The sequence below is a fragment of the Fukomys damarensis genome, unplaced genomic scaffold, assembly GCF_012274545.1.
Source record: "Fukomys damarensis isolate Sample0158 unplaced genomic scaffold, DMR_v1.0_HiC HiC_scaffold_25, whole genome shotgun sequence".
Lineage (NCBI taxonomy): Eukaryota > Metazoa > Chordata > Mammalia > Rodentia > Bathyergidae > Fukomys > Fukomys damarensis.
In genome coordinates, this window is record NW_022900937.1 from 32,531,573 (window position 1) to 32,543,610 (window position 12,038).

Here is a 12,038-nt window from a genome sequence, read left to right on the forward strand (position 1 = left end):
AAAAAAAAAAAAAAAGGCAAAACCAGAAGGTGTAGGTTTGTCTTTTTGCTGTTGGACAGAGCCTCACCACGGAGTTCAGGCTGGTCTTGTGCAGCCCAGGCTGGCCTCAAACTCTCAGCGATCCTCCTACCTCAGCCTCCCTCCTGAGTGCTGGGATCACAGGTGTGCGCCACCACACCCGGTGCAGATGGAACAGGTTTATTCTCTCAGTGGCCTTTGTACAATGGCTATGAGCTCTTATAATACCTGCTCTAGAAAAATACAAACAAATAAAATAAAACCTGCTCTCCAGACTGGTACCGATAGAACCAGGAAAATAATTTTCATTGAGCAAAGGAGAAAATGAGGTAAAATCTTAGGCGTAGTCAATAAAACAGATTTTATACACAAGGAACAAAGACTACTGATACTTTTGGAATTATGCAGGAAGGGGTATGATTGGGCCATGCTGTCTCCTAAAGGTGACAGGTGCAGGGCAAACTGAACTCTGAGACAGCCCCCAAAGGAGGTGACACCTGTTCCTTGGCACAGGTCTGCCTCACTGGAGAGGATGACGTGCGACCCGGGCTCCAGCACGCACCGGTCAGTTTCCGCAGCTGGTAGGACAGCAGGTGGAAGGGCCCGGTGTAGGGGATGGCCTGGGTCTGCCTCACGGTGCTCATGGCCAGGTCGGTGTAGTCTAAGAGGAAGCGAGGAGAGCACTGTCAGAAACCATGCCAGGCCCACACAACTGGAGCAGCAAACACACAGCAGGGCGGAAACACAGATGTACACTCAGCGAGAACGCATTCTGTCGAGATGCACCTACGGTTCCCTGCTGCCCCCAGCCGGTCACAGGAAATGCCCTCACCCGGGACGCCGTCCCGCCTGTCTGGAGCCGCTGTGACCCAGGCTTCAGAGCGCGCTGGGCATCATCAGCCCCATCCCCTCCCATCCTGGCGCCGGCACCAGGCTGAGTGCAGAGTGTGTGCCAACCGTGCCACACGCCGAGTGACTCAGGCAAACTCGGAGAAGAGGCAGCTCATACACTGAAACATCCCCTCCAGCCCCTGCACACTTTCTCCTCTCTGCAAGGGCCTCAGCTTACATACATTCGTCTCAGGCTATGAGGCTAGCACTATTTCCTCCCAAAGAGGTCCCAAGGCAACGATAACAAAGAAAATAACACAAATAAATAAATAAATAAATAAGTAAATTCTATGATGACGGGGAGGAATCCTTCAAAAAGCATGGATGCCAAAGAGAAATAAGCACTGGTCAATTAAACCGTAAAAATAAATACTTAATTAAAAAGTGATGAAAGAGGATGTCCCCATTGTTGACCATGCTTCTGGAATGGCAAATGGCAGACAGGCCAGCAAGTGACGGAAGTGGACAGCCATGCAGGGCTGGGTGCCACGTGCCCCACAGCACAGGGCCCTGGCTTGACCCTAGCACAAAACAAAACCCCCAATCCCAGCACTGGGGAGGCTGAGGCAGGAAGATCGCTGCAACTTCACAGCAGACCCTGTCTTAAAAAACAAAAGCAAAGCAAACAAAGGAAGTAAACCCCCAAACTCCAGTCTCTGAAGAACAAAATGCTCTGGGGAAGGGCAGGCACTTCATAAAATACAAGTACCCTGCTGTGCTGCCCTAGGCCAGCAGGAGAGGCCACCTGCCTTAGGGTGAATTTGTTCTGGGGAGGAGGAAAACTGATTTCACAAATACTTTTCCTATTGTTTCAGTAGTTCAGAGGGGATTTCGGTTTCCACAAAGCTACTTAGATTACTTTCACCAGTTCCTTTTTTATTATGTGGTTGTTATTTAAATTTTGGCCGCTAGATGGAGAGGAGTTTTTATAGATTTTTCTTCCAATGCTAAAATCAAGTTATAATTGGTAGAGAAGAGTGTACTTACTGGACAGGTCACAAGGAGAAAGGATGTGATAATTAAAGTTTCTCTTAACAAGAATTCCTGAGACCCGCTGGCCTTGTTCTGGCTTTTTGTCTGCTAAAAAGCCCATGACCTATGGAGAAACAAATAGAATCAAAATGATGACCATCAGACGCTGAAACTATAAACAGCACAGGAGTTTAGCCATGAAAAATTCAAACCATTTACCTTTTTTTGCAGAGCTGGGGGATGGACCTCAGGGCCTTAGCACTGAGTCACACCCCCAGTGTGCTGCTGATTTTTTATTTTGAGACAGGGTCTCGCCAAATTATTAAGTTTCCTAGACAACTGTAATTCTCCTGCCTCAGCCTCACCTCCCAGACGGCTGGGATTACAGGTGTGCGTCCCCACACCTGGCTGAAACCCACCCTTACTAGTACTGTACTCTCTGAGTACAAAGGAATGGACTCAGGAGATAAAGGCCACTCCACTGGCACACAGCAGAGCAAGGCAGCCAGGTCGAGACATCCTGGTTCTCGGAGCTCTGAGTGGAGACAGCGCAGTGTCGCAAGGCTGCCCAGGGCCCTCTCCTCCGCACCGCCTGCGACTTTCTGAAAAGGGCTTTGCTGGGAGGCTGACTTAACAGGTGATGCTCGAGGCGGGAACAACCAACCTAGGGCTGCTGTTACTTTCGGTCCTTCTTTGGCCACCCCCAGGAAACACAGACACACAGACAGAGAGACACACAAACATCTGAAAAAGACTTTTGATCAAGAGAGATAAAAACACAGATTTGTCTGGAATCCCTTGAAAATCCCAGGTAAGGTTTTTTATTTGTTTCTTTTGGTATCGGGGATTGAACTCGGGCCTTTGCTCTTATGAGGCAGGCGGTGGAACCACTGAGCTAAATCCTGGGTCCCTCAGGTAAGGTTTTTTTTTAAACCTATTTCAATTTTAAATTCTAAAAATATTGCATTTTGCCATCCAGTGATGAATTCTCAGTTTTGACACACGCCATCACCCCCAACAGCACACCGGCCTGGCTCTGGATGCTCAGGGAAATGACACAGGGGACAGCATCTTGCTGGACGTGGGGAACAGCAGATGGGCTCTGTTCCCCCTCGGCCATGGGAAGGAAAAGCAGGTGGGGAAAAGCATTAAAGGCGATCAGATTCCAACGCAGAGGTCTCATCTCGCTGAAGGTTTCCTGTGGAGATGACAGGAGAACCGAAAGAGGCCCAAAAACACCCGGGTAAAATCCCGAGCGCGCCAAGGAGACAGAAATAAGAACTCTGTCTCCATATCATTAATGAAGGTCTATTTTCTGAAAGGCAGATCATAGGACACAGAACAAATCTGTGGCAAAAAGGGAGGTGACCAGGAGATGGAGGAAGGGGAAGGGGGGGTGGGAAAAGATCTGTGATGTGTTACGTGCATCGCAGACCCCACACGAGGAGAGGAGTCATGGAGGAAGAAGAGTCTGAGCTCAGTTTAGGCAATTCAGAGACTGAGCAAGTCGCTGTCCACAAACGCAAAACAAAAATGAGCTGGGATGTAGCTCAACAGAAGGCTCTGAGCATCAGAAAGAAAGTGCATTAAAATTGTACTTTACAACTGCATTAACACCAAGACATCTACAATCTAGGCTGGATTAAAAATGGAAAAAAAAAAAAAAAAGGTCTATTTTTCTTAAGAATATTCTTTCCTGTCGGGCAGGGCAGGGCACACCTGTGAGCCCAGCAATCAGGAGGCTGAAGCAAGAGGATCCCAACTTGAGACCAGCCTGGGCTATGTAGCGAGATCGGGTCTCAAACAAAAGCAAGCAACAAATCTTGCTCCCTGAAGCAAAACCCATGGCCGGGGTGAGGCGCCGTCAGTCACCTTGGCTAGCTTCTCTCCCCTGAAGTTCAGGGTCACGGCCTCTGTGTTCCGAGGGTTGTGCACCTCTATGTGGACCTCGTCGTTGTCTTCGTACTCGCGAATAAGCGCTGCCTTCAGCCTGGCCATCTCATTCTGCTCTCCATGCACTAAAATCTGCAGAGAAGAGCACAGGGAGACATCGCTCAGATGAACACTGCTCCACCGGCCTCCTGCCCCGAGTCGTGAAGCAGAGTGTGCTTGCAGCCAGGAAACTTTAGTGCTCTTAATGACCTCCAGCCCATCAAAATTGTATAGAAGCCCTTGTGATCTAGCCTTATGTGTCAGGTGTGGTGGGGCAGAAGGCTGAGGGTTGTAGTTGGAGCCCAGCCCCAGGAACTCTGAGACTGTCTCAAAATAAAAACGACGATGGGCCAGGGGTGCAGGTCAGTGTGAAGACCGGGGTTCGATTCCTGGTGCTGAATAAAAGCCAAAGAAAAGGAATCCCAGCCACAGTGAGTCAGCACCCACACCGACTGGAAAGGGAAGTGAAGCCCAGAGCTGGTGCATCTCCCTACAGCGGAGGTTACGGGGCCACAGAGGCGGAAATTCGGGAATTCCGGCCCCGGCTGTGACACGGGTGAGCCTTACAAACCCCCCAAGGGTGTCCGACCCTCGCACGTGGGACTTCGGGAATGGGCAAAGTTACAGAGGCAGGAAGTGGGCCGCCCGAGGCGGAGAAGGGACGGGCTCCCTGCTTAGAGTTTCTCTCTGGAGTAAGGAAAAGGCTGGAAGGTCAAAGTTGGGGACAGCTGTGTGACTGCGAATGCCGCTAGGGCCACTGAATCAGACACCGACATGGCTGGACATGGCGAATGTTAAGTTACGTAGATCTTACCAACAACAAACGAGAACTCATAAAAGGCCATCTCCTCTACAATAACTTTTCAGTGCCTTCCGAAAGGTAACGTCTTGTGTTTTCCACAGACACAAGCTCCATTGTGTTCTTCCAATCAGCAGTACAGACTGTTCTTCCCAAGCCCACCCAACACTTCCACAAAACTGAAAACTACAAACATGTCACAGAGTAGCGTGACTTGCATCTGTTTGAATCTGGAGCTCTCACACGACCCTCTCTTCTCTCCTTGCTCTCATCAGCAGTATGATTAACCACGGACTACAGCAGGTGCTGCCGGAAGGGGACCTGAGCTGCAAACCGGTCACCTTCCTGGGCCTGGCCCTTGTGGTGCTGGGAGGTGGCAGAAAACAGAAAGGACACTGCCCTGGGCTGGTCCGGGTGGTGGAGCTGGTGTGGGTGGAGGAGGCAGAATGAGAGGCACGGGCTCGGGGGGGCCAGGAAGGCGGAAGCCAGTGCTGTCTGCAGCCAGTGCTGCAGTTTTTAGGGTCCACGTTCCTCCTGAACCCCATGAGCAAGGTTACAGACTCACCACATGGGGTGGTTTCAGAGCGCGGATAAATTCGCTGGTTTGCTGGTAATCTGTGTGAGCAGAGAAAGAAATGTAGTCAACAGACATTTTCAGCGGCAACTTCTGTCCGGACATGGTGGCGATTTCCTCGGGTTCAGACATGATGTGCTGCCAGAGACAAACACAAGAAGACAAACGAATCGCGCCGTTAGAAAAGCGGAGGCGTCCTCACGTCCCCGCAGCCAGGTGCCCTCTGCCCACCCGCAGGCCTCTGGCTGGCTGACTTGGGGGTGTCCCACAACATGTTCCTGAGCGCCAAGCACAGTCACACCGCAGTCAGTGAGAGGACCAGCTGCTGCCCGTGCAGATGTGGGCTCGGACAGGAAGACCAGCCTGCCCTCCCCGCGCCTGCTCTGGAACCCCGTCCCACACGTCAGGGTTTACCCCTGCTCTGGAAATCTATTTTCTAACACATTCTAAAGTGCTGGTACAGTAAGGTAGTTATGCAAACAAGCAAAAGGAACAGTCACGTGTTTTTCAAAACACAGACAGCAGATGTTACTGGATGCAGTGATGTCTGCTTGTGTTCTCAGCTAGACTGTGTGGGAGGCTGAGGCAGGAGGATTTTCAAGTTTGAGGCCAGCCTGGGCAACTTGATGAGATCTTATTTCAGAAGGAAACCAAAACTAGGGCTGGGGATGGAGCTCAGTGTTCGAATGCCTGGCTAGCAAGTGCAAGGCCCTGGGTTCAGTCCCTGGCACTGCAAGAGTAAGTGAATAAATACATGAATAAGCAATAAATAAAACGAACACTATTGGCAAGAAGACAAGAGAATGTGATGCCTGGACATCTATACGTTACCTCTAAAATTTTACACACATTTTCTAAAACATCTACACTGCTAACAGCCGGCATTAGCCATTTTATACCAATGGAGCATGGACATTTTACAGCTGTTTAAGAGAACATATTCCGGGCGTGGTGGTGCACTCCTGTGATCCCAGCACTCAGGAGGCTGAGGCAGGAGGATGGCCACGAGTTCAATTCCAGCCCGGGCTACACAGTGAGTTCAAAGCCAGCCTAAACTATAGACAGAGACCCTGTCTCCAAAAACAAATTAAAATAAAAGGGAATACGTTACAAGCTATGTATCTGTAGTCTACCAATCTGAAACGCTCTGATACATCCGGGAATTCTCATTCCATTGAGCGTCTCCATCATTCAGCCCTACGACCACCTTGCTCCTCGCCTATCACAACCAGAATGTGGTCATTTAGGAACCACTTCCATGGAAGAATGTGGGGACACTACTGCCTTTGCGGTTCTGACAGGGGCACGACCCAGAGACCCCTGACTGACCTTGGCCAGCGTCCCTTCCACACAGTACCCCGCTATGATGACGCCGTTCCTCTTGTCGGTGCACCAGCTCTCGAAGAGCTCCCTGGAAAGGCCGCTCTGCATCATGCCTGGCGAGGCCATGACGACGCTGGGGCCAATGTCGTCGAAGTGGTCCATGCTCTACGAGACAGGCACTATGAGAGCGCGGCAGCCACCAGGCCCACAAGCATTGTGACACAATCACAGGAAGTGAGCTACGGGACTGACCACGTGGCCAAAGCGACCTTACAGGGACTAGCAGACATGGCAGTGCAGCGGCCAAGTTCCTGAATGATTCAGGCTGCAATGACAGGAAGTTAAAGGAGCCAAGAGCAGCGAGTTTACAGTGATCCTCAAAACTTTCTACAGGGAGCCTGGCGTTGGGGTGCACACCTGTCACCCCAGCATTTGGGAGGCTGAGGCAAGAGGATTGCTGCAAGTTTAAGACCAGCCTGGGCTACATAGTGAGCTCAAGTCCAGGCTGGACTACAGAGCAAGACCCCGTCTCTAAAAATACAAAAAATCCACAAAATCCGCCCAGAAACACTTCGTATGTGTAGCTAAAGTGCCACCAGGACCAGGCAGCAGGCAGAGACCTAAAGAATCAAGTGGGTTTCTACCCATCCAAGACAAAACCCTGAAAGAATTTTCCCAATGACTCACAAAAGCTTTGTATAACGTCCAAGTATTTTGGGCATGCCTGGAATCTGATCAAAAGTTTAAGGGTCGAGGATTTAGCCCTGACAAGTGTGAGGTCTGAGTTCAATCCCCAGAACCAAAAAAAAAAAAAGTTTAACACTGTTTCTAGGAAAACCTTGGCTCTAATTCTTAAGCAATTACCTTTAAAAAATCAGCCTTCCAGAGCACTCTATTTACAACTAGACAATTTATTGAGCAGCTTTTTTTCCTCCAGGGATCGAACTCAGGACCTTGTAGTTTGCGGCAGGTGCAGCACCACTGAGCTAAATGCCTGGTCCTTGAAGACCACTTTTGATTTATATTATCTTGGACACGGATGATTTCATCATAATTCAAATATCAACGAGGGCAAAACAACACATTTTTAGTGAATTTGACACAGATTGTACCGAATTCTCTTGAAAAGTGAACACATGGAAAGTTTCACCTATGAAGATTGCACAGCTCATCAATAAGGCAAGGAACAAGAGAGAAACTTAATACGAAACCAAGACATTTTCCTTCTATTCCTCTACCAGGAGCGATGCAAGTTATTTAGCAGCTAGAAATTATGACTTACATGCACAGACTTGAGGCAAGTGCCAGCTGGTGCGGCTCGCCATGCTGGAGGCGCCCCCTGCAGGTGGGTGCAGGCACAGCCACACCCACCCGGCTCTCAGGTGCGGCCACTCACCTTGAGGTTGCTGATGTGCTTGAACACGAAGGGGTTGTTGATGTTGATCTGCTTCCGGATCTTGTCGTTCATGGCGTGGACATAGGTCTGGTACACCGCCATGCACTTCTTAGCCAAGGACGACGCGTAGTAGATGGGGATGTCGTGCAGCTCGGGGTGATTCTGCCAGTACTCGTCTGGAGGGAGAAGCCAGGGGACCTGTCAACACTCATCATTACAGCTTTAAACATTCAGATGGCCACGATAAAGCATGACACAAGTAGATTTTAAGGAGTGTGAACCTGTCATCCCAGCACCCTAGGAGGCGGAGGCAGGAGAATTGAAAGTTGAAGCCCAGCCTGGGCAGCTGAGGGAGACGGTTCACTGTCCTAACCTCCTCTGCTGGGCACGTCACTGGTTCTGCACTTCAATTTAAGTTTCCTAAGGACTAAGAGGACTGGCCGTTAGAAAAGAGGGCCAAGCCAGACCAGAAGACTGGACTGGACTCAGATTTAGAAAACAGGCTTCCGGAATGTCCGTTCCCTGTCACAGATCTGCTCTGCCCAGGGTCACTCCTTCCACCTTCCTTGCTTGCCACTCTCCTAGTGTAGCAGGGTTACTGCTTGTCCTGTCCTCCCACAGCAGCCTGAGAGGGAACGCTTGGGAGCTGTCACTTCTAGCGCTTTCCTCAGAGCTACACACGCAAGGCTGCTGGCACCAAGCCCCGCTTCTCAATGAAGGAGCCGAGCCGGGAGCGCTGCGACAACTCCTCCAAGGCCCTCACGTCACCTGTGGAGAAGGAGGCAAGGTCTGTCGTCTCCCCAGGGCGGAGGACGCGCATACCTAGAATCAAGAGCAGCTCCTGAGCCCTTCCGAGTGCGAAGACGGGGATGAGGCCCCTGCCACCCCTGTTGACGATGTCGTGCACGGTGTTGCAGAACCTTGCCTCTCGCTCCTCGCGCTTCTCATGGATGTGGGTTCCGTAGGTCGATTCCTAAACAGAGACGAGACGCATCAAACTAGGACCAGGCCGTGAGCCTCAGGAACTCCAGCAGTGATGTCGCACCGTCAGAAAGGACAGCAAGTAAGATGCCACACTGAGATCTAACGAGGGGTTCAGACAATGGGAGAGCGGACAGTCTATGTGGGCACAGAAATGCACCTTCTCCCCAAGATGATCTCGCTACCCTGGGCTGGCAGGCCATTGCCACCGCCGCTTCTGCCTCTGTTCAAGGGCCTCCCCGAGGGGCCCACCAGCTCCCAGGGGACTCAGCAGATGCGCAGCCCTTCAGGGCCCTGCGCAGAGTGACCCGGTCAGTCTACTGTGTCCATGCTCTCAACTCCCTGCTGCTGGGAACACAACTTCCCTTAAGTGAGGTCGGTTTCCGTGCTGGGTGGACCAGGCGCGGTCACACAGAAGCCACTCTGCATGGCGACAGCCACTGGACCCTCACGGGTGGCTGGGGGCTGCAGGAGGGGCAGGGGGAGACATAGCTTTTTCACCCTGAGCCAAGTGCACCTGGCACTCATGTACAGCCACTGCCAGTCACCAACACGCAGCTTCTGGTCTGCGCCTTCAGGGCCCCACAATTCCCCTCCTTGGTTCCAAAGGACCTGCAACCGACCATGCAGCTGGGACACAGAATGCGCCGTGACAAGCAGTGCAGGCGTGTAAGAGGACAAAGACGGGCACCGGGGCAGAGGCAGTGGGGGCAGTGTTTCCCAACAGCCTCGAAGGCACTCCCAGACACACAGGTGCAACTCTCACAGCAAAATGTTCAGGAGACAGGGAGGGACGCCTCAGTTCAAAAGCCACTGGCCAGAGCCAGCCCGATGCCCCAAACCCCAGAGGGTTGGCACCGCGGGCCAGCAAAGAGGCCAAGCAGTGATGCGAAGAGCAGCCAAAAACAAACTCTCGTACAAAGAAAACCCAAAGCTTACATCCAGCCACACTATGAATGCAAGACTGATTTTTTTTTCCACGAGAAAAAATTCGGCTTCCATGACACCGACAACAGCACAGCACGCTCCCACTTACGATGATCAGAATGTCTGGCTTGATGTTGGGGATTTCAGCCGCCATCAGGTGTCGGTCTTCCTGTCTTGAGAAATCACCGGTGTACAAAAGCTGCGAAGAGATACAGAAAGAGAAAACTGCACTCAGGATTTAGGGGTCATTTTGCTAGTGAATGTGTTAATTTTGTGAACTCTAACAGCAAAATTCAACTTAAAAAGAGAGGCTATACCTGAGGAGCTCTGGGGGCAATGCTTGTGTCCAAGTCAAGATGTGTGACCTGCTGGGTCCCTGACCACCGTGCGCACCACATCCCCAAAGCTAACCCTACACTAGAGAAGGAGGGGCAGCGCCTGCCTCAGTGAGGACCCGCCAGTGGGAAGGGCTCCCGGGGGAGAGGATGTGGGCTTTGCTTCCCATCCCGAACCTGCACTTGGGTTATTTCCTGCTCATTCCACCACCCCCGGTACCAGAGATTGAATGCAGGACTTCGTGAGGCAGGCACAGGTCACTGAGCTAAAGCCCCGGCCCTTCCTGCTCATTTTTTATGCTCTGAGGCAAACAAGAAAGATTTGCTGATACACTGTGTGATTCGGCACACCAGAGTCTCCCCTGGGAAGGCGGCCCAGAGGAGACTGGTGCTCAGCTCAGCTCTGCATGGCTAAGTCACCTACAGAACTCGGGGGAGCCAGCCATACCTCCGGACTCCAGTTGGAGAGTATTTTTAATAGTTGTGCCAAATGCGGAATCCTGTGCCAGAGTCTCAAAACCTTTTAGCTCACCCAGGTTTTCACAGGGTTTTTGGTTTGTTTTTAGTACTGGGGATTGAACCAGGGCCCTCACACTGAGCTACATCTCTGACTCATTTTTTTAAACTTTTTTTATTTTGAGACAGGGTCTCATTAAATTGCTTGAACTTGTGATCCTCCTGCCTCAGCCTCGCTAGTGCTGGGATGCGGTATCCCCACCACGCCGAGCGGCGCTGACTTCTCTCGGGACACAGGGCCTGGGCCAGGAAGCACCTTCACGCCTGCGATCTCGATCATGAACATGGCAGCTCCCAGCACGTGGCCGGCGTGGTAACACCAGAACTTGATCCCCGCCACCTCCTTCACTTCGTGAAAGTTGATCGTTTCGATTTTGTCCATGCTCTCCTCCAAATCTGTCTCGGTGTACAGCATGTCGTCTGCTGATATGTTGCTGTAAGAGGTCAACAAAAGAGTTAAGACTATCACTTCCTAATAAGTCTGAACTCAAAGAAGTGGGTGACACAACCATGAAGGTATTTCTCTAAAATACAGTGTATGGCGTGTGCTATTTAGAACCTCTCTTTTTTTTACTTTGTGATTATAATAAAACTGTTTGGTGTTCATAACCACAAAGCTAGGCAATAAATTCAAAGTATTCTCCATTTTTAGTAAAACTTAACAGTAAATTACGACAAAGTACTCTTTTCTTTGTTTTTCTGAGACAGGGTTGCTATGTAATCCAGGCTGGCCTTGAACTCACTATGTAGCCCAGGCTAGCCTGGAACTTGCAGTGATTCTCCTGCCTCAGCCTCCTGAGTGCTGGGACGACAGGCCAGCTTTACAGTACATTTCTAACACACTTACAGCTCACGAAGTTTACCAAAACTGAAAAGGACATAGGGCTGGGATTTAACTCAGGGGCACTGCACCTGCCTCACAAGCACGCAAGGTCCTGAGTTTGATCCCCGGTACAGAGAAAAACAAGGACACAGACAAAATAGTCAGAAGGTGCCGACACACGTGTTTAGCAGCTTGTTGCCGAACGCCTACACTCCCGCCATCCTGGAGACCGAGGAGTGCCTGCGGCTGAAGCACTGGACAGTCTGTCTCAGGACTGAGGGGCAGTCAGGTGGCTCACCTGACTTTGACGTAATCCGAGAGAAGCCATCTGTAAATGGCTTTGGTGGCGTGAGTCATGAACGTCCTTCCTTTGAAGCTTGTCTTCTGCAGAAACCAGGGCAAAGCGCCACAGTGATCCAAGTGGAAACTTTGGGAAACAAGGAAATCGGGGAGATTCTTAAAGCACCATTCGCCGTGGACTATAGGTAATAAAATTGTTGCTCAAGCATCAACAACAACAACAACAAAAAATGTTTTTTTTTTTTTTTTTT

The 12,038-nt window shown here is 50.9% G+C and overlaps 1 protein-coding gene across 2 annotated transcripts in view; it reads right to left on the reverse strand.

Annotated features, from left to right (window-relative positions):
- Positions 1-12,038, reverse strand: part of Cpsf3 (cleavage and polyadenylation specific factor 3) — a 24,056-nt gene that overhangs the window by 6,037 nt on the left and 5,981 nt on the right. For both annotated transcript variants that reach the window (XM_010629076.3, XM_010629075.3), the window contains 10 exons: positions 11,786-11,914; positions 10,921-11,098; positions 9,923-10,012; positions 8,728-8,878; positions 7,906-8,081; positions 6,516-6,674; positions 5,178-5,324; positions 3,754-3,906; positions 1,897-2,005; positions 581-679 (listed from right to left, as the gene is read on the reverse strand). In XM_010629076.3, coding sequence (XP_010627378.1) covers positions 581-679; positions 1,897-2,005; positions 3,754-3,906; positions 5,178-5,324; positions 6,516-6,674; positions 7,906-8,081; positions 8,728-8,878; positions 9,923-10,012; positions 10,921-11,098; positions 11,786-11,914 — 1,391 coding nt within the window. The remainder of the gene's footprint in view (positions 1-580; positions 680-1,896; positions 2,006-3,753; positions 3,907-5,177; positions 5,325-6,515; positions 6,675-7,905; positions 8,082-8,727; positions 8,879-9,922; positions 10,013-10,920; positions 11,099-11,785; positions 11,915-12,038) is intronic.